The sequence below is a fragment of the Hippoglossus hippoglossus genome, chromosome 23 (assembly GCF_009819705.1).
Source record: "Hippoglossus hippoglossus isolate fHipHip1 chromosome 23, fHipHip1.pri, whole genome shotgun sequence".
NCBI lineage: Eukaryota > Metazoa > Chordata > Actinopteri > Pleuronectiformes > Pleuronectidae > Hippoglossus > Hippoglossus hippoglossus.
The window spans coordinates 7,646,695-7,669,692 of record NC_047173.1 but is presented as its reverse complement, the minus strand read 5'-3'; the positions used below and the strand labels follow the sequence as shown (position 1 = coordinate 7,669,692).

The 22,998-nt window shown below is 41.9% G+C and overlaps 1 protein-coding gene across 1 annotated transcript; it reads right to left on the bottom strand.

Moving 5' to 3' along the window:
* Positions 1–1,471: 1,471 nt before the first annotated feature.
* Positions 1,472–21,445, bottom strand: LOC117757351 (protein phosphatase 1H-like). The gene is made up of 10 exons (XM_034578401.1): positions 20,913–21,445; positions 13,623–13,809; positions 11,819–12,190; positions 10,130–10,242; positions 9,837–9,921; positions 8,941–9,059; positions 5,751–5,814; positions 4,160–4,267; positions 2,188–2,339; positions 1,472–1,829 (listed from the first exon to the last, which is right to left on the bottom strand). The coding sequence occupies exons 1-10, from the start codon at positions 21,299–21,301 to the stop codon at positions 1,682–1,684; spliced, it is 1,737 nt and encodes a 578-aa protein (XP_034434292.1). The 5' UTR covers positions 21,302–21,445; the 3' UTR covers positions 1,472–1,681.
* Between the last annotated feature and the right edge of the window lie 1,553 nt (positions 21,446–22,998).

Below are 22,998 nucleotides of genomic sequence, written 5' to 3'. Positions count from 1 at the left end.
ATAAATATATGCATGGTTACGGCACATTAACAAACAAATAACATTACCATTAACGCTTTGATACAGTACAGAAATGTAAATTCAGTCCATATAAAACAAACTGCAGTGTAAACCATTGCACCGTCGGTCATGTTCCCAGGCCTACAATATATCCCTGCATGCACTGACACACAGGAAATCACTACATCCAAACACAAAACCTCATTGTTCCCAAACCTGTTCCTTTCTAGACAAACGTGATCTGTTTTGACGTCTAAATCTTCCGAAACATGTTCAAGCAACAGGAACATTCTGTCTGTCTCTGTGGACCTTGGATTCAGCTTGATTTCAATTGTATTTCATGATTTTCTAAATCCTCCCTGCTGCAGGGAATATTTTCCTCTTCGTCATTACAAGTATCATGACCCCTCGATGAGTATTGTGGGTCGGCCTAAAGTGCTACTACACTGCTGGGCAAGTCATTTAATCTAAAGTTTAATCTTTCACTGTTTAGGAATTTTAGTTGCTAAGAAGGTAGGTCGGAAAAGTTGGTCTTAATAGTATTCCATTCCAAAAATCTGAAGTTTGTCACTGTTCGTTTAGAAATAAATTAGATTTTTAAAAAGCTATTTAGTGCATTTCGCCAAATGTTAAACCAATGTTTTCATAACCCATGTCAGCAAACAGCATAGCTATGCTGCTAATCACCAACTAAGTGCAATAAAACTCAAGCTACTGACATCATCAGATTAAATGACTTGAAACAGTGGACATGTTCCTTCTGTGCACATGTTAAATGAGTGATCAGTTTCCATATCAAACTCCATCAACCATATCAAACTACGTCGTTCTTCTGGCTGATCATCATAGTTCAGATCCTCTAGTGTGTTTTCTTTTATTCCATCAAGAATGCAGATTCCTCATGAGTCTAGCTTGCTACTATAAAGGTCGACAACTTCAAGTCTTCATCCTTTTTCTTCTTCTCTGCTGCATCCACATGTTCAGTGGTTCTTCAGCAAAATGATCCTTCGCGGCCACACTGTGGCAAAACAGAAAATGCACCTGACCTGTCAGCTCCGTCCACAGTCAGGAGATGTAGGAGGTATTCTTTTTATAATAAACCAGTTTGACTGTGCAGTAAAAGGGAAGAGGAGTGTACTAAAAGAGAGGGTAGAAAGAGGAGAAGCCAGGTGTTGTACAGCATAAGAAGAGAGGTAAGAGAAGGAAAGAAAGAAAAAGGTCTTTCCTTCATTTTTCGTTCGGTTCATTTGACTATTTTATATTTTAATTTTATAATCTCTGCAGAAGTTTAGGGAAAGTCACCTCAACCATCCTATGGAACTGCTTTTACTCACTACAATCAAAGATTTACTCACTAATTATTTATTTTGATTTACGACTCAAATAAAATAAAATAACCATGTGTCTTGTGGTTTCTGACACTAAAAACGTCTGCTGAAAAAGCAGGGTGGACTAGTTGCTCTGACCCGCCCAATTGGTGGCTGCGCAATCCTGAACTCTAGCTGAGAAATCAAGCACCAAGAAATCTAAAGGTCGCATCTGAATTTGGTCTAAGGAGGAAAATGAAAAGTGCAAACGGCACAGGGGAAACTGAAAGAGGATTCTGAGTTCAGTTCTGAGTTGGTTTAGGAGCCTACAGGCCCTTCAGGGTCCTTGAGTGGCAGCATCTCTGTCGGGCTCCTCAGGCCTGACGATTGCCGTACATGAGCGGTATGATGAAGACCGAGATGTCGTCTCCGGAGCCCAGGCGCTCGTTGGTGATCCGCCAGCCTCTGTCCCTCAGCACGCCACGGGCTCGCATCACCAGGTCCTGTGCAGCCATCGTGTACCTGGTAGGAACAAGAACAAAGCCTTCAGTCCCTTAATACTGAAATATGATTACCTAATATGAAACTGAGGCTTATTTTAACCTCTGTCTGAGCACCTTCTGGAAATCTAGTCCATGATGGTGGTCCGTGATGTGGGTTGAATAGTTTACCTTAAATTTGCTGACTGTGGAATGATCAGAGGGTAATTGACCCTCAGAAATATTTGAGTTCAATAGTGCCATGATTCTGAGAGCAAGTGGTAAGTGGCCAAGGAAGGTTGTAATTTATCCTTAAAATGGAAACTGTGCCTGTTGAATAAAATCTGCAACACAGCTTTCACTTTCAGGCAAAGTGACACCACAGAGAAAAAGTGTCCTACCTGTGCAGGTCATCAGGGTCACAGTTGGCTAGAAAAGTCGTAACTGCCTCAGCTACATCCTGGTTGGAGAGGACGTCCCAGAGCCCGTCCGTTCCCATTACCAGCACATCATCAGCCCCGTGCTCATACTGGGTCAGGTTATACACCTTCACCTGCACGATAACCACAAAACAATAACGCTTTCATGATTAAAAAAACTACTCATTAATACATGCTAACATGCACCCATCTTAATTTAGTCTGTAGGATGTAAGCATTTGTTAATCATCAATGAATCAAGTACAGTTGAGGATGAAGCAAATCACCCTAAACCAATAGTTAATAACTAATATATTTGATATTTCCGCTGGACCGACTGATGCTAGCATCACTACGAATACTTATTTTAAGCAGAAATGTGCAGCATGTCAAGACCACAAGATCATAAAATTAGATATTAGCATATTATTTGTGTGTGTTCTCTGTTACTATTACTTTTGCTGTTACAACTGCAACAAAAACATAAGTGAATATCAACTAAATTTCATTCATCAAGAACCCATGGTTGAAATTAGTGCAAACATCTGGACAAAAGTGTAGCTCGGGCCACAATTTTCTGCCTGAAGAGAAAATTTGCCAATACTTTTTGTCTGAACCTGATTCGAGCTGCAGTGTAAGAAAATCATATACAGTAGATAGCCCAGGCAACATGATGACACGAACACAAACCAAACCATTTCAAAAATGTTGTCCGAACCGGGCCTGACGGGCTCGGGTCGGGTATCCACACTTTGACCCGGACGAGAAGCACCAAATATTGGTCGTCGCTCAGAAACCAGAGCAGCACATATATAGCATATTGTCAAGTTACCTCAAAGTGAAAGATTTCTTTCTCCACTGTACTTAATCTATGCTGACCGAGCATTTACACAATCTGATTAATTAAATGCAGTCTTCCTTCAATCTAAGCTTTTTCAAAAACCCACTCGAGAGACTTTGACAAGACGTGAGAGTTGTCTCTGTGCTAGACAGGGAGGCGCACATGGAAAGTGTTGAGCGGCGTTACGTCTTCCGTGTGAACCTGGCGTGAACCCGGGCATTAATGAATTAAAGATTAAGAGGAGAGCTCTGGGAGGAAAAGTGCAAAACTCTGCAAGTCGAACTACATCGGGAGATGAAAGCGCTTTGAAACCAGACAGTCAGACAGGTGAGCTCGGGTTTCTCCTGCGGCAGAGGACCTTGTTCAGACAGAGAGGAAGCAAAATGCTACTTCTGGTGACTGTGGTGCAGATATGACAGGGTTAGAAACAGTCATGTGGCAGAAGTCAGACAGGACAAGGTAAGGAGCTGGGGCTGGCAAGAATGAAAAAGACGAGATGGAGGAAATGGATTCTGTAATAATTGTACCAGCTACGGGAAACAGCCCAAGTCTGAGGGTAAACAAGCTTAAGGAGATAGATGTCAACAGGTTTACCCACAAGTCCTTGTGTTTGGAAAACATCGAATGACAAAATGAAGCGCAGGCCAGCCGCAGACGTAAGCTGATATAATGCATTTGTCAATGTGTTCTTGACTGCCTGAGCTACAGTTACAGTTACAGTGGGATAACGAGACATTAAAAACTGCTCATGAGCACAATGTCACTTTATGTGGGGCACTGGATCCTAAATGGCCTAAATACAAAAAAGGGAGGAGGATAAAAGAAAAGGAAATCGCATAAATATTGCACCAAAAGTCTTGAATTCTTAAAGCAGCAGTTTGGCGTTTTTTGGATGAACATGAGGATGCTATAAATCTACCAATCTAAGACAATTTTCAAAAATGTAAAACTATTTCTTTGGCAATCAGTCAACATGTGAAAAGTTGCCATTTAAATGTGTCTACATGTAAAGCAAACTAGGGAGTAAAGATTAGCCTTTGTCTTTTATTCTTTCTATCTGCAGTATCTGAATGTGAGTCAGCAGGATATTTGCTGCAGTGCCGTGGCTCTTACCTCGGGGCAGCAGGACAGGAACGGCTTGATGTAGATGTTGGAGTCGTGAACTTTGAGGTCGTGGTCACCGAGCCCGCGGGTCACACCGATAGTGGCCAACACCCGAGCCTGTAAAGTAGAGTTTTTATTTTAATGGAGAATATTCGGATTGGAAAGAAATTGTAATATTTGTCATAATGCCAATGAGCCTACTTCTCACTTGATTATAATGTCAGCAACTTTTTCCCTTACAAGCTTATAGCCCCAATTACTAGTTTCAAAACAGCATGATGTTCATTTCGTAAATTACGGTCCCATTCAGAGTAAACTAGACGATAAAGCACAGTATGCATCCACACCCCCATGCTCCTCAAAATATGGTTACTTCTGGTTTCAAAAAAACAAGATGGCGCTGGACCAAATGTCAAACTTAAGGCTTCCAAACTGCCGTTTACAAACCAATAGGTGACGTCATGGTGGGTTGACACTTGTACAAATACGGTGTCTACATGGACTATCAGCTCTCCCACCCACTCATGTAGGTGGTAAAGCTGGAAACAGTAGCTGACTGCACAGTGTGTTGAAATACAGATTTGCATTTTAGGGCATATGCTGGTGTGCTTGTTTTTTTAAATCAGTGGAAACATGTGTAAATATAGATGCCTTAGATGTCAAGTTGCTGCTGGTGCAGTTTGACAGAGGGAAAATCTAACATCTGTTGAAAAACATCAGGAGTGAATTAAGTAAAATCAGAATATGACAGCCTCTGCTGTTTTCCATAGGTGCTCGTTTAGTTTCTTTTCCTCCATTGCATAATTGATTAAAGCTACACTTTACACTAAAGGTGGCTTGGTTGCATGTCTGTCAGTCAGGCTACAGATATGTGACGCTGTTAGAAATGTAGTTAAGTATCCAGAGGTTACTGAAACCCCCAAAATGTCACTGTTCTGTTCCTTTAATTATCAACATCTTTTTCAGTCTTCTTCCACCCTTTCATCCCTGTGTGAATTTGAAACCCTGGCGCTGCGTAGCAGACAGAGGCTTCTCCCCGTTCTGATGAAGACTTGTTACGTTCTCTTCTTCATCAAACTGAGCTGTTTGAACGTATGAAACAAACTGACATGACTCTGAGCGTTTTGTGTGATTTACTTCTGTGATTTTGGTTTCAATCTCTTCCTCACATTTCTCCCAATGATGCACCAGTGGGAATTAACTTCACGTCTAAAAGGGACGACTGTCATCTCCCGAGTGGTGTGTGTCTGCCTGAACGCCTGTTTGTGTTTGTGTGTGTGTGTGTGTGTGTGTGTGTGTGTGTGTTTGTGTATTATACATGGCTACTGGAGTGGAACCGATGGACCGACTCCTCTCTCCTGATGGTGTGCATTGACACACACACTTGCACATCAGTTCGCCCACTCTCTGGGTGGCTGGCAGGCATGTAGTGTTTGTGTGTATGCATGTGTGAGTGTATCATACTGACAACATTAGATCTGGTAATTTAGTTTTTCCTCTACAGCTCTGAATGCCTGGCATGGAGTGGACACACGCGTGCACGCTCACGCACACACCCACACACACACCCACACACAAACACACCCACACACACACCTACCTTTTTCCCTTCACCATATATTAGTGGAAACTTGAGGTCGTCATCCTCAATGGTCTTGTAAGCCCTGTGTTTAAAGATAGGAAAGATATGAGTCTTACACTCACACACTTTCAAAAAGAGGTGCACAGGTGTTGTGAGAAGAGCAAATGGAAAGGTCTCTTTAATTATACTGCATGAAATGGTTTTCTTGTGTCACATGGTGGCCATTTTGGATCTCCAGGAGATCAGAGTCCGCACTTTGTATTCCCTCTATCACCCGACCTAATGTAATACAACCACCACCAGTCGGACTCCTGGGCCATTTAGTCTCTTACTTCATCTCAAAACTTCCCTTTTCATACAATTCTCTAATGTAAACACAAATATCATCATTCACGCGATTTATCTTTTGATGAGAAAACTGAATTAAAGCTGCACTGGTTATTATTTGTTTATTTTTAAATGTATCAAATTAGCACATATGCAATGTGAAGAGTGACTACCCAGTTTCAGTTCCTTGTTTTAGTTTAATGAAACACGGCTTTACTCTGCACAACCTGCCCAACACCAAACAGACAAAGTTATCAAGCAGCTGGTTGACAAAGTGGAGCCTAATCAGCAAAATAGCTTCATATTTCTCTGTGGAGATGGTGGTGACCAAAACCGGAGCTAAAAGAAGATTACATATTGTACTAACATTTGTTGTTTGGTTGTTTCATGGATAGTCTAGGTGTAAATAAGTAAACATCACCTTGTTGGCCGAACTACTTTATGAATTGACAATGTTGTAGTTACAGCTCGTCCTGCTTCCCCTAAGTACCCATAAAACCAGTATGTTGCTTTAAGACCATGTCCTTTTGTAAATTCATCAGATTCTTTGTTCTGTCGCCCACTGTTAAAATTTAGTTTTGAAAGTTCATAAAACTGGGGGAGTACATTTTTAAAAAGAACCGTCAGAACGGGTGCAGCAGGAGCTAAGATACTCTTACTGACTTTTTAATCCTTGTACGGTACTCGGCTCCAAAAATACACTTCCCAAAATGCAACATGACAGCATCTCTTTGTTAGAGCCTCCCCCGTCTGGTAACAGCCCACATCTCTCAAAGTCCACACCACCTCCTCTTGAATAAATAATAATGGAGGAGGATTATTAATACGCTTAAAAGCGGGGAAACAAAGCATCTGCCTGTCTTCTTGCAGAATTTCCAACACTTTGATTTTGCCCTAAGTCTCAGTGAAAGAGTCTGATGTGCAATAACAAGTGTTTTGCTGCTGAAACATTTAGTGAGAGAACGCGGGGGGGAGAGGGGGTTCGTACGATGCACAAGCAGACAACAGAAATGAAGTTCAGAGGTGCACAAATGGAAGCAGAAGATCTGAAAAAACACTTTGAAATGGTGCTTTGATGTCAGAGTGAAAGACTCCATGGTTGACGCTGATGTATATAAACCAGCTCAATTAGACTTGGCGTCACCAGTCAGCGGAGAATACTTCAAACAGCTTCGGATCGGACCCGGGTTTGATCCCTCTGTCAGGCTGCGTCTCTCACCGCTTATTTGTCTGTCTCAAAACTGAGATGTGTACCATTCATGCGCAAACACAAGTCGGTCTTTCTTTTTGCCTTTGTGCCGGAGCGGTAGAAATATGACGTCTTCATCCATCAGCCGCCCTCCCATCTTGGCTCGTCAAACGTTGCACCTCTCATAAAAGAGAGACGACGATGAGTCACACGCTGCACTAATTTCTCTTCCCAGTGTCAAATCTGGAAGGAGAGGAGGCTGCGGAACGTCAATACTCATTTTCGAAATCGCAAGTTATTTTTCTGTTTCCAAGGTTTCACTGGTTTATACTGAAACATGTTTTGAACTGTTGGCGAGACAGAACAAACGCCTCACATGACCGTAGGCTCAGCAGAAATACTGATGAGCACTTCAGCCCTTGAGAAGCTCCAGATGAACACTGTCGTGCTCAAGGGCACCTAAACACTCGCTGCTTCTTGTAAACAAGCCACGGTGGCCACAGGCAGGGTCATTACCGTCTCCTGGCTTTCTCAAATCTCTCGAAATGATTCTCTAGCTGCTTCAGCTTGTGACCCGGGTAAACCTTCGAGCCGAGGGGGATTGAGAATGAGACACACTAAAGGACAGCGGAGATACAGGGCGACGTCTTGAACCTCGCTACTTTTTCCAGACTGAGACTGAAAGCCTGTTCAGACTCTTGTTTACTTAAAGTGTTTTTTTACACATGTGAAGTATCTTGTACAGCAGCTTCTCTCTCATTAACATTTGAGACATTTTGCTTGATAATACAAACGATTTTATGTAGAAAAGCTACTATAATCATATTTTCATATCAGTCAATGGAAAAGCGGTTTGTACAATCAATAATGCATGATGTACGATCATTTGATATTTTGTGACACTATTATCAGGTGTAATCTGGATAGTAAAATATGGTACGACGCTGCCCTCACAATTTAGTGTAGAGCAAAAACCGAGCTGAAAGGAAAGTGAAAAACTGACTTGTGTATATATTTGTAAGGTGGATACAAACAAAACTCCAAATGAATGTGTAAATTCTGCCATATGTATTAATGATAATGTTCAAGTATAGACAAAATGTAAAAATGACACCGAACTGCTTCCTTACGTCGATGCTAAGAGAACTATAAGAGTAGTCCTAACAGTGGCTGGCTCTGGAGGGGGCGGCCACATTGTGAAAATATACATCACACACCACAGTACGAACACAGTACACTATGTGCCTCAGTGTGTCAGCGAGGGAGAGCGAGTGTCAGTAAAAGCACATCTCATTACCGGCTTCCACTGCAACCACAATTAAACAGCATGGTGCCAGGCTCAGCCACGTAACGCTGCACATGTCTGCTGCAGTATCATTATATCGGATCAGGTTATAGCCTGCTCCCTTGTTACATCTCTTCAGCTCTCACTGTGCAGAAGAGTCGAAGCAGCAGTGGAGGAGAAGCTCCCAGCGTGAAGATCTTTCTCAGAGTATTGTCTCATTTAAAGGTGGATGCAGCTGGGTTGCAATCCCAGAAAATGAGCTTTCATTTCAGCTTTAATTTGAGATCATTCTTGGTGAGTCAGGCTCTTTCCTGGATGAAAGGGTCTGCCATTTTTAAGTGCTGGGTGAGAGTAGTGTGTAGAAAGAGAGAAAATTAGAGAGGCAGAGGGAGACTGAGGGGACTCACCACCCGTTCATGGTGAAGTCTCGGTAGAGCATCCTCTTGCCCACCTCCTTCCTCTGAACTCTCCGGGGAAATTCCAGGTGCGTGAACTCATTTCCTAACAGGTGAGGCTGCATGAAACCCTGGAGAATAGCACAAGGAAGGACTTGGAGTCGATCGAGCGGAAAAAACGACTTTCAGTTTATCTGCTAATCTGCTTCACATTTAGCTAAATTAGTTTTTAAAATGCTGCTAACGATACATTGGCAACTTTACTCTTTTTAAAGCAAGACATATAACAAAGGAAAAGTCAAATGCATTCATATTGTATATTGGGTTGGCACCATAGACTGTATATATGGTTACAATCCACAAATTTACTTCCTATTTCACCAAGGCAAGATCAATATAATCATTGATACAGACTCCTGGTTAAAACACATTTTACAGTTGAAAAGAAAAGCCTGTAAGTCTGTCTGCAGTTTGTTTTTAATGTCGGACATAGATGTTAACATTGATGTACCTGTAATAAGATGTAATCGGCTTATATTTATCGCTAATTAAGCATTGTTCAGGCTAGTAGACTGTATACAAAGATGGACGACATGACAGCTCCCCAAAGTGAAGCCAGAGCTTCTCGATTGCCCCCTGGTGGTGGGCTACAGAATAGGTCATAAAACCCGCCTCGTCCATGTTAGTGCATGGGACATGGACAAAACTAAAAAGTTTAAATTCACGTCAAATGAATTTAAAGTAGTCACATAAAATAAGTAAAATACTTGTAATGCTTGAAATGTCTCCTCCTCTGTTACATGGTCTTTTATAACTCATGCATTAATGTATAAGCAGCGTTAAATGTTGTGGCTAATTAGTTATTTTATATATTCAATAATAAAGACATATACGTGTGTTTTTCTTACCAGGAACTGGAGTCGCTGTCGCTCTGATTCTGGTGTGAACTCTGTTGACAGGGGAATGATCTCATTGTTTCTTATAACGATAGCCCTGCAGACAAACAGAGAGAGTGGGAAAAGTAATGTACATGCTACCTTACATTCAAAAGAACAAGCAGCTGCTATTGGGACCCCGTCTCTGTCCCAGCATGTTGATGCGCTGCCATTAAATGTCCCTGGAATCCTGAGGGTCTAACTGCCGTGTAATTAACCCAGAGCTGTTCACAGAGCCTTTTATTTAGGAGCACAAGAGCACACACCTACTGTCACCTGCATTCCCCACGTATAGTTTTCCTAGCAGGTAAACCACAGTGAGAGCAGTGCATCCTCCTGTGATGTTGTATTCCTGCTTCTCCTTCTCGATCTGGGCATCCTGGGAAATAAGGGAGACAGAGACAGTTTTTTTAGTCCCGGTTCCACAGGGTACAGCTAGAACGGCGAGTGCTGCTTTCCACTGCCATCTAGTGGTGATACTCAGGGCGCCAACACCTTCATCAGCATCATATTCAAGGACTTTCCAGGCCCCATCGCCTCAAATTCAAGGGCTCAATACACAGATCAAGGTTAATTACTGTTGCAACATTACACATTTTTATAATGAGGACAAGCTGTCTTCACAGAAACTCAGAGACAACAATTAAAATCAACGAGAGGCTTGAATGTGGGAGCACTTACAGAGATGTCAGACTACAGCACGAGGTCTCGAACATAGCGGAGCAAAACAATATCTGGTGTAAGTTGATCAAAACAATGAATTATTTACTTTTTGAAAAGCAGAGAGACGGCAGGAGACCGCTGAAGTTGTAAATTTACTAACATTAAGTAAAAAAAACCTTATTTTTTTAACTTTTAAACTTATTTAACTATTTATTTGTGCATAAAATATAAAAATTCAAGCTCTTTCAAAGACCCATGTTTAAAAATGTCTATTTAAAAAAACTGTCAATACCTCTTACTTTCAAAGATTTCAAAGACGCCCGAGTGCTGATACACTTTGGTTCATAAGGATTGGAAATGAAAAGGAAATGCACTGAATCATATAAATGACTCTGTGCTGTTTCGGAGCATTAATGAATGATTTTTGATTAAAAAAAATAATACATTTCCTGTCGCCGTTTCTTCTGAGTTGCATTGGATTTAAAAGCAAATGATTCGAGACATTTAGCTTGAGATGCTGCCTTTGAACTAGACAGAGCCACAGTGGGATGTGCACGGCTGAGTGGCATTTCGCCAGGAGACATCGTTTCATAAGCTGCTTCTCTGACGCCAGATGCCAATTTGTCAAAAACAAACCGTGAACAGAGAAGCTAAAGGTTGTGGTTTGTGTGCGTCTCCGTGAAGTGTGTGATTAAATATGTGGGGCTTCCGGTTCTCAGGTCAGAATATCCGTATGTGAGTAAGTGCAGCTCCATCAGTATCTGTATGCTTGGTATCCATGTAAATGTTTACTTCTGAAATATCTAATTTAACATGTATTGCATTTAAGTGTAAATTATTATCTAAATGGAATTAATTAAGAATTAATTATCAAATCTATTGGAAATATGTTACCCGACCCTAATGATACCATTTTAGACTCAGATTAAACATTATGACCTTGTTCATGTCACAGAAACGCAGCCAATGTTTGTGTTATGAATCACACTGTGAATTCTTCTGTGATATTTCGAATAGCTGAAGGTGGATATTTTTAGAGTGTGGAGCTTAGAACAGGAAATAAAAGTGGTAAAATGCTGGTGACAGGCCGTTAATGCGAAGGCAGACAAGTGATCCCTGGATGATTAACAATTTTCTGTAACCACGTACAACATTTCTCTGCATAAGAGCATCATCTCAAATCCAAAATATTAAGTAATAATGACAGGGAGACTTTCAGGGAGTGTGGGATCTTTCAGGACTGATCGGGATGAGTGGAGTGGACACATCATGACATTCTACCCGTCTCTCACCATCTCTTTGAATGCGTTCTCTATGGCTCCTATCACCAGGCTCTCGTGTTGGATCTTCTTCTCCGTGAAGAAGCGAGGCGGTGGCGGGGTGTTGGACGGAGAACCGGGCGCCCCCGCGGCCCCGCGCAACGAAGCGGCCCGGGTCAGGGATCGGTGAGGGCCGGGGGTGTTTCCCTGGAGGTAGGGGTTGGTATCGGGCTCTTCCCCCAGCAAGGTTGGAGGGGGACACCCCTGATTGCGCAGGATCTCGATCACGGCCTGGAGCTGGCAGGCGATGTGGTGCTGCAGCAGGCGGGAGGCGACGACGGCTGCACCTGAACCAGCGTGACCATCGAACAAGGCCCAGTAGTGGAACACCAAACCTTCAGTGTCCTGGAGACAGAATTTAGAAAATATATATTTCAGGATGGGATGATTAGCACAGAGAAACACACAAAATTAGCAGCAAAATTAAACATAATCATGCTGTCAAGTGCATTTGGAGGCAGAGTCTGTGCAAAAGCGATTGAGCCGCTCCATCGAGGTTATTTCGATACACACCCTTGACCAATCATGAATCAGTCTCAGCTGTCAATCATGATGTTTCAGCTAATTAAACAAAACTTACTGGCTTCACTTTTGGGGAGCAGTCATGTCGTCTATCTCTATGTTCAGTCTCTGGTAATGTGGAGTAAATCTCATTTTGAGTGGTGTAACTGTGCAGAGGAACTTTTTACAATAAATTTAAGCAGGCTTCAAAGCAGGTGTCATTTAACAGCAGGAACATCAGTATATACTGTATATATTGATAATATTTAAAGATTTGTGTAATTTAAACAATAAAAACTATATTATTAATAAATAAAATGATTGCTTTTGAAAATAAAGTTGACCACTCACTTACAGGGAAGAGTTGAAACAGGGAAAAAGTTGCTCCCAGTTAACAACAGCTGAACTTCCAGCAGAATACCAGGATATTATTTGACAAAGAATGTGTATTAAAGGTCAATTAACACCAAGCAGAGTGTGCGACGACACAGGCCTGACAAAGCACCGACAGAGAACCTTGTGTTCTTTCCCCCTACGGAAAGAAACGAAGCGATAAGGAGGTTCGACCTCTGCAGCTTCTACACACAGTTGGACAGAATGAGTCATGATGTTTTCTCCTGGGTCCGTCCACTCACAAATGACTCACCCACATTAAGAGTCCATGTCCATTACAATGAGCTGCAGATCTGCTTATTTTGCCGGATCAATGAGATAATTGCTCATAATGCAGAGAGATCATTTTCAACATTGATTCATATCGGTTTTGATTTCTTGTTTTGGTTTTACGAAGGTAGAGACTTCGACTGTGTTTCCGATGACACACTGTTTACATTGGAATACGGAACCTTCACCACCACTTTGTATCATCTGGGTGTGGTGTAAGATGAGATCATAGTCTACATATAAAGATGGACCACATGAATGATAAATCCGGCCTCTTCCATGGTAGTGGATGGGACGTGGGCCAAATTCAAAAGTCAAAGTACACGTCAAATACATTTTTATCATCGATGGTTCATATAATTTTAGGTAGTTTGGATTTAATAAAAATATTTGATATATATAAAAATGGGGTGAAACGTCATGCCTGACAGCTGAGACACATGATTGGTCGTGTGCGTGTTTATCGGCAGGACCTCGATACCACAGCACCACACCACGATCACTACTGACTACCACAGCGACTATTGATCACTATATAGAGTGTATACTTTATGTACTCTCTATTCCCTGTGTACAAAGACGCGTGTTATCAAGAAGTTCTGTGTTTACTCACCTCCTCCAGCTTGTTCTCCACATTGAGCCCAAGGCCCTCTCCGTTGGGCAGGGAGTTGCGTCTCTTGGCAGTGGGCGTCTTGCTGGGCGTTGAAGGAGGGCAGTAGCTCATTGGCCTCCTTCTGGCCACGACCACTGTGCAGCACGCCTGGTCCTCATTTAACACACTCTTACCAGCGTTAATCACCCTGTGAGAGGAGGGAAAGGACAGTGGACATGGTAAATATACAGGTGGAGTTATATTTCAGGCTGTGACGGTTAGCTCGTCTGTCCATTTTGAGGTCCCACTGCATAAAAATAGGCGATACACTTTTGGATTTAAGGGTTCCAGTTAAAATTTTGCCACACACAACAGATGCACAACTTGCTGAGATTTGTCGGACATCTGCGGTCGGGAGGAACAAGCGGTTGAATGAAAGCCGACATCAGATGCTTTTTGTCGGATGAAACGGCACCGTGGTCTTTCATGGTTATTATGGCTCACTGCAGGATCACAACAATTAGTCAGAGCCGCAGCCTGAGGTTCATCTCCGTTCACCCAGTGAAGCAGCTGGCTGTGTATGTTTAATGTTCCCGATGAAGATCAAACGGCAGCGCTCGTTTGTGGCACCGCTCTGCAGGGACAGTCCTGATGCATCGGGACAGTCACTTCTGGGTGAATTAGAGGTCTTACTTTTTGTGGGACACATGCCCAAAGCTGTGTGTGTGTGTGTGTGGTCTCATTCAGCCTGATCTGTCCCTTATTTAAGCATTCAGACCACAGAAAGATGATGCCATCACCCATTGACAGTTAAGGCCAAAAAGTAATTATGTGGATTGCATTAACATAATATGATGTCTCCATTTCCTGTTCTGCCGCTTTTTTTCATTTGTGGTGTTGTTCAAATGATAAAGGAAGTTGCCTTTTTTCCCACAAAATATGAAACAGCTATTTTGTTGTTGTTTTCTTTACACTATGCCTCAATTTCACACTCTTAATGGGACTGTAGCCAGGATGTCGCACACACTCGGGTCATGAGTCAAAAACTTCTCAAAAAGGTTTTGAACACTCACCAAAATTCACCTGACATTATTTAGATTTTTTGAAATTTGTTTTGAATAAATTTGAACAAATTGTGTCATGTCAAACTCGTTCAAAATAGATTTTTGGGACAAACTGACAGCCCTGGTTGGTTCTCCATAATTTTCCACACTCAAGGGATAAAATGTAAATTCATATGTACTTTTTTGGGGTTCGGCTAAATCACAAACCCTGAAACATTGGATCACTGCAAAATGTAAAGTTTTCAATTTGTATACAATTTTGGTTTATTACCAAAAGCAAGAGAAAAATGATAAAATATGCAATTCTACTGAACTTTGTGCCTAGCATGCTTACACACTGGTGTTAAAAATGGTAAACATCGGCATATCAGCATTGTCACTGTAGGTATTTTAGCATCCTTGTACTTGTACATGATCATAGTGTCCATTTATGTCAGCTACAGCTTGGACTGTGTTTCCAGTTGTATAAAAATGGACAAAATGAAAGCTCCCAAAAGTGAAGCCAAAGAATCTTAATCTTACTTGCATCATGTAAAAATGGCTCTAAACACAAAGCTCCCCTGCTTTCAAGTAAGCAAACATCTTATTTGCAGCACTAAGCGTTTTCTGACCACCTCAGCAAACCTGCAGAACAAGAGCTACTGATAGTTAATGTAATAGCGGTTTAAACAAAGGGTGAAGAGAGGGAGATTGTGGAGTCGGCTCTGATGAGACTGGCAAGTGTAACAGACATCTCTGGAGGGTGTTGTGAATGTCTGTGCGAGTTGAGAAATTGGCATGTCTATTTATAGCCTCAGACTGTGGGATGTTTTCTGCGAGGCAGCATCGTCGACTGGCTCTTAGCCTCAAACGCTTGTTAACATCGGATAGAGAGTAATGGAGGACAGGTAGATGAAGAAACAGCAAAACAGACAAAGAGCAATAACGCATGTACATGTGTGTTTATGTGTTTTTAATATATTTTTAGACATTTTGCTGTTATTCATTCATTACAAGGGTTAATGGTTTAATGTTTGGTTAATGGATGTTTATTTTTGCATATGTTTTTGCGTTACATTGTGCAATGCACTTGCTTTTGCCACAACGGCCAAATAATCTCTTTAAAGCCTTGAGTAGGTGTCCACTGCATCTGTTTCAAGACAGAGAAGGGGGAGGTGGAGGGAGGGTGCAGAAGAAAATGTCTTTCTAACTATGTGCAATGGTTAAATAGGAGGTTATCACAATAATAAAGGCCTTTGTACTGTAGAAACCTATGAAATTGATTTATTTTCCATGTGTATTCTTATGGCATGCTTGTCTGATCAGAGTGAAAAAAGTTAAGCCTCCAAAAACATAAACTGGTTTCCAGCGTGTATGCTCATGGTATCTCATAACTTAGTCTTTAATTAAATTGGTATAATTTGAGCTGAAATGATTATCTGAACGAGAGACAATTACCAGCAACAATTTTGTTAATCGATCAATTGTTTGTCATTAATCAAGCAATCCCAACGACACCTTAGTTTAGCTTCTTAATTGTGAAGATGTGCTGTGTTCTTTAATATAATATGATAATAATTGGGTTCGTGCAGTAAAACATCAATAATGATCACAATTTTCCTCAATAGCAATATAACAAAAGTTCAATATGCATCAACATATTGTATTTGCATTGTGCAGGCACAGGCGCAGGGAGGTGATATATCACATAATTGATCTACCTCAGATTTGTAAAATGTGTTGCTGTTTATAAAGTGTTTGTCAATCACACAAAGAAGAGTTTAAAACCACAACCTTCACTCGGCGGGAAAAATCCATCTTTAAATTTACCTGAAATAATAATGTGAAATTTAACCCGTAAATCAACTGATTTGAATATTTTTGTCTTGTTTTTTGTATATTTTGCCTTATAATCCAGCCCTAATAATAATATATAATAATGTTTTTGGACTAAATTATTCTGACTAAATTACTAGTCTTTTAAACAACCCTGTGGAAAACCAATGTGCATTAAAAAACTGTTTTAAAATTGTTAATCGTGTCTTGTGGTCTTGAAGGAGCTAAAACTTGCTCTGCTTTGGTCATAATCTGTCATTCGTCGTGCATGGTATAAAATTCATTATGTCCAGAGAGCTGGTTTTCACTCTGATTACTCAGCTCCGCTTCAAACCTCATGCGTTACAACTGCACCCATTATTACAGAGGAAAACGCCCTCAGGGTTGATGTGGCCATAAAACACTTTTGACACATCCACCACTTTTGAGCTTGTGTGATACACTGAAGTCCAGGACCCTGCTTCATCTAATCCATTGTTAACAAACCCAGTGATGTAACGGTCTGTGAATGTGCGGCACAAACAAGCAAGTGTGATAAAAAATACACATTTGTGTAAACTTTTGAGCCCCGAATATATAAAACTGGCAAATCAGTAAAAGCAATTCTCGTCCTCCATATAACCACAGTGCATTTAATTTAATAATCCTATTGTGTTTTCATGAAAAGTGCAGCTGGTGCCATTGTGTGTGTGTGACTAGCAGTACTCCTGCGTCTCATTTGTCCTCATTTCACCATTTGCAGGAAGCACGATCGCCATTTTATTTCCCATCAAATGTTTTGTTTCACTCGGAACAATTACCTTTCTTCCGCCATTAGGAAAGAAAACCTAATTTTCCCTCCATTGTCAGGCATCTAATTCCCTCTTTGTTTCTCCACCCTCAGCAACAGATTCTGGGCCAGACATTGGCCCCAAGGATGGAAGAAATATTTGGTGAAGCACAATGGTTGAAAGCGTTGTCTCCGTTAAACTTGGAACATGAGAGGAAGAAGAACATCAGTCTTGCAAAGAATGTTTTCTGGAGGATTTTGCTCAGGATTGCACTACCACCTGAATATCACAGATATGAAAACACAATGGGAAAGTGAGAATTTGAATGCACTGTCATAATGAATGTTTCAGATATGTTGTTCGATATTAGGGAGGCACTAATTAGATTGTAAGGCACATCGCTAAAAAGACACATAATTAAACTAACATTAGCTCCAACATTAGCATTGGTTAAAAGCTATTATGTCTGCAGCAAACTTTAATGCGTTTCTCCTCGACTCTTTAAAATGAGAACCCTGTAAAAGGGTAAAATAAAAGCTCTCGATATAGTGAAAGCTAAATGATCTATATCATAGAGCTTATAGCTAAAGACCCGGATAGAGCTGTCAGCTACCTCACCCGTTTTTTTATCAGAATGAAAATGAAAAATGGAAGATTATTCCGGTTGAGTCTAACGTGGAACACCAAGGCAAGAGGTTAGATGTACGCTTTATTGCTTATTGAAATAAAACAACAATAAAACAAGCCTCATAGTGTAAAGTACAGATAATGTTACCTTGCAGTCTGATATGTTGTTAGGCTAATGAAACCATAAATACTTGGGCTAGTGTTAGGCTAATGAAATTAAATATACTTGGGCTAGTGTTAGGCTAATGAAACTATATATAGCTATATAGCATGTGGCATAGTATTCAGCATGTAAGTGCTACCACACAAAAAAGGGGCCCTTAAATGCTCATTGGCCTTGGAGTCACGCTTGGTAACTACTGTAGGATTGAGATTGTAAACTGGAAACGATAATATTTGCATGTTAAATATATTTAGCATAGTTACAATATTTACATTAAAACCTAAAACACCATCCTCCAAGCTCTTTGTACACCAACTATCACACGTTACAGTCCAATGTGCAAATATTCAACATGTAGAGAAATCCAAACCCCACCTCCCCGTGCAGGACAGGCGATATAAGTGATGAATGAATGGATGGATGGATTAATTCCCAATACTGTTGATCGTGAGTGTCTGTGGAGCGCAGGGAGGAGCGACGACACGCGAGGTGGCAGAGGCGAGAGCCCCAAACGGCTGCTGTAATGACAACACGAGAGGCTTTAATTACAGTTAAATGCTGATAGGAGCTGAACTCATTAACCACACCGGTCCCAAAGAGACACTTCCTGCCTGCTCTATATAACAGTGTGAGTGTTATAATCCAGGGGCAGAGAAGAGAGGAAGGGATCTTATATTTTGAACGATGAAAAAATGGTAGAGGAATCAGAGAAAACGTTATTTCCTGCAAAAAGACCTTGACTTTACAGAGGATGATGTGATGCACCCCTTTACTTGAGGAGACATTACAAGTATGTATTTGTAATGAGGAAGTAAAGGAGGCGGGGTTACAAATGGGAACAATTATCATTATCAGTGAGTATCGATATCTACAGTGCATCCTCTTCTCATCTACTTCCTGACTCATGCTTTGGTGCACCTCATCGTGAAATGTCATCCACACACATTAATGGTATTAGGGTGGAGAAAGCGATTGCTAACTTGGAACTGACCTTTGTGATCCATTAGCCAAAGAAGCACGAGGAAAGGGATGCAGCCGGAGAAAGTCCAAAATCTAAATCGTATCATGTGCTCTGTGAGAAGGAGAAGCTGTGGTGTAGGTTTTCATCTGTTTACCATGAAGGGTTTTTGAGGTAATGTGTTCAAAAAGAACCCAACGGACGCACAACCACATTCAGATGCATCATGTGTCATGTGTGGTGAAATAACGATAGAAGGCCTTCTCGCTTTGAAACTGACCGCTGACATTTAGGTCCAAGTCATCATGCCAACTCACTGTGATCAGGTTCCGCCACCGTGTCCTTACACAACTGCTGACCTTCCACCAGTATTTACGAGGCAACTCCCTGTACATTGATCATACTTTGACTGGTGCTCCACTCGCCCAGGTGAAGTTCAAACCAGGACCTCCCTCCTGCTGTGTGGCACCCCATGCAGGCTACATCCTGCAAACACGCTAATTAGGATGTTAACAGAAGCACAGCAGGCGAAAAAATGTCCGGCTGCAGCCACATGAGCCTTTTTCCACACAAAATCTGGTACGGAGTTTGCTTTTCACATTTTCCGGGTCAGACACGTCCGGACCATTCAAGTTAAGAGTGCTGCCTGGGTAAAGGAAACGATCTTTACCCAGGCAATCTCGTGTTTTTGTTTACGCCATATCGACACCCGCCACGGACCTTATCACCAAAAGCTCTTAAATGTTATCGTTGTAGCGGACTGGTCGGAAAAGTTCAGAAGCAACTGATTCGGACATTTGCGTTCTTGAATACAGTGCCTCTGGAGAAATTCGAGAAAAGCCCAGAAACCAGCTTTAAGTATAAATTCTTAAATTAGAAACTTCTGTACTGACCAGTGTTTTCAGTTAATCACTTAATGTTGCACTTAAATTAGACATTGCTGTTTTTTTTAATTGGTGCTATATATTGTTTCAATACAGTTTTTTTTGTATATATACAGTATTTTACCATTTCTAATGTTTCTTTCTTTCTTTTGATGCTTATTTTAATTCTGCAAAGTGCACTGAATGACCTCTAGGTATTATAATGTGCTATACAAATAAATTGACCTTGCCTATACCTCACACTGCAGGTATGTCAGGCCACTTTCAAAAAATAACTTACTACGTTCATCTTCTCATCCAAAGTTTTGCATTTAACAATTTGTTATGACTATTTTCTGTAAATCATTACACTCCCGGCTTTAGGAGGTGCACTTAGAGAGCACACTCATCAAAGCTTTTAGCACTACTCAAGAACTTCTATTTGTATCATGATATCTGATGCTATCCACAGTATTAATTTTTAATGTTTTTGCAAGACTGCACACATTTGTGGAACCAGGTTTGTGGAGGGAGCGTATCTACGAGGACAAAACTGCTGTGCACAGATGTAAACTGTATGTAAAAGCCCCCTTCTCGCTAAACTGTATCTAGAGACTGGTCAGCAGCACAGTCTGAAGTCTGCAGAGCCAGATTATAGGGTTGGCTCTGGTTGAACTGGTGACATGCACTCACACACTGACACAGAGGGAGCCACAAATAGAGCCCAGTAGTAGACTTAATACCCAGATGCTGCTGGCTCGCACGTGAACACCAGCTTGAGGGCTGTGATCCTCTGGGTGGATGTGGTCGTCGTTTTCAAGGCAAGCACGCGATTTCAATGTGGTGCACAGCAAAGGGAGGGTGCGTGTAGCCCAGAGTGGGGGGGGGCAGCTAGATGGGGATGGGTGCAGGTCACAACAGGTGCACGCACAGCCGGAGAAGGGGCACATGCCTGGGGTAAAGAAGCTGACAGCTCCTGGGCCTCCACAACACTGACCTCAATGAGAGACCAGGAGCCGCAGTGGGATCAGCTGCAGCCGGGGTTACTTACTCAGCGTATCCGGTGGCCCACGGTAATCTCCTGGTTTCCTTCAGGATGAGGATGGGCCGGGAGACGTGGTCCGCCGAGCACTCCACCTCATCCGGGGACAGGCCGAGGAACTCGGGTCTCCTGTACGGGAATTTCAACTGGAGATCGGAGCCGGGGTTGCCGCCTCCGCCGGAGCTTCCCCCGGCCACGATCCCACCCATGAATCCGGCCACGGCGGACTTGACCCGGGTGAGCATGTTGGTGGCGCGTCGAGGCGGGGTGTCCGTCGGCCGGTGCGCGGCGCCGCGGCTGCCTTTGCCCGGATTCCCCCCCAGCTCGTCCGCGCTGGTCGACGACAGGCTCGGTGGAGAACAAGCGGAGGATAGACCCTCAGATGGTCCGGGTTTCATTCATCCAGCGCGGGGACACGAGCCGCCACCGGAGGCCTGGGTGGAGAACACAGCAGCGATGCTTCGGTCGAAACCCCGCACACCCCCATGGAGACTCGGTTATTACAGCTCGGCCGCCGTGAACGCGGAAATACGCTGAAGATTAACGGGTCATGTGATGCAGCCATGGATGCACACTGCAAAAAAAGAAAACAATCCAAGGATTGTACCAGGTTTATTAAAATAGCCTCATTGAAAGTGCTGTAAAAAATGTAAATTGCAAAAATAAGATTACTAATACATAAGATAACTAATGCATGAGAATAAAAAGCAGTGCTAAAATCACTGCGTTTTATTCTTATGCATTAGTAATCTTATCATTGCAATTTACATTTTTAACAACATTTTTAATGATGAAGTGCAGACAGGAGGAGCACAGCTTTATTTTCAATTGGCACACGTAAACCACTTTACTAGTAACAAGTTATATTGATGTATACATACCAATAATTTAATTTATATACACTGAACAACATTTCAAGGGTTGACAGGCTACAAATTAATGAGACATTTTTTACAGTGCGGATGAGCATAGATTAATAATGGTTGCAGAGCAGCAGGTCAAAGGTGAATCAGGCCTGTGGTCATTACAGTAATAGAAACCTGAGCTCATGGTGCACAACACTCTTTCCTTGAGTGCTGCACAGTGTGTTCGTGCTCAGATGTTCAGGGAACCATCCTTTCCTACACCCTAATTGTAGAGATGTCCTTTTAAGCTCACCTGGGTGGTAAGACATGGCCCTCGGGTCATGACGAAAACGATTTTGGATGCTCAGAATTAAAATGTGTTTGTAGTTTCCCCCCCAAACAAAAGTCCTCAAATCTTTCATGGAGCTAAAATTATTCAGCTATTGAATTCCTTCTGGTAGATGAGGCTCACAACTACATCAGTGCTACTATTTTCTGCAGAAGATCAGTGTGGAACCCAAACAACTGAAAAAAGCCACGGCAGCCGAGACCAGCTCTAGATGTTTGTGGCTGAGGAGAGCCATGCAAATAGAACCCTTCTGCAAGTGACGGCCAATTCAGTCTTTGCAGTCCCACTCAGGTGAGACGTGTGGGCTAAGAACCCGAGGTACCTGGAGATGCAGAAGGGCTCCCAACAGAGACGTGCAACATCACATCTTAGGCAGCTTTTTGTGTTTCTGCTTGTCCTAAAAAAACATCACTGGTGTATATTTACCTAGAAGATGTTGGGGAGCAGGGGTGTGGCAACTGGGGCCCACGAGCTGAGAGGGGGGCCTCAGAGAACAACAGATTATGTTAGTCCATAGCAATTGTGTCGTGCCCTCCAATTTCCTTTTGCATGGGGCCCCCAAAGTCCCTTGAAACGCCCCTAGATCTTGGGTTTGTGCATAATTTAGCGCAGCACATCATTAAAATATGGACTATCTGCAGCTGAGATGCAAATTTGATTTCTACTGCCGTGTTTCGACTACAGGTCGCTCATCAACTGTACAGAAACCCATATAAAACTTTAAAATGCCTAATATTTATTATTATTTATTATCATCCAAGACAATTTTTTTGTCTTGGATATATAACAACATAAGAATGCTTGTAACACTTATGAGACTTTACAGAGAGGGTTTATAACTTGACATGGGTTTATTGCTTGTTATTATATCACAAACTCAACAAAAAATATAATATATATT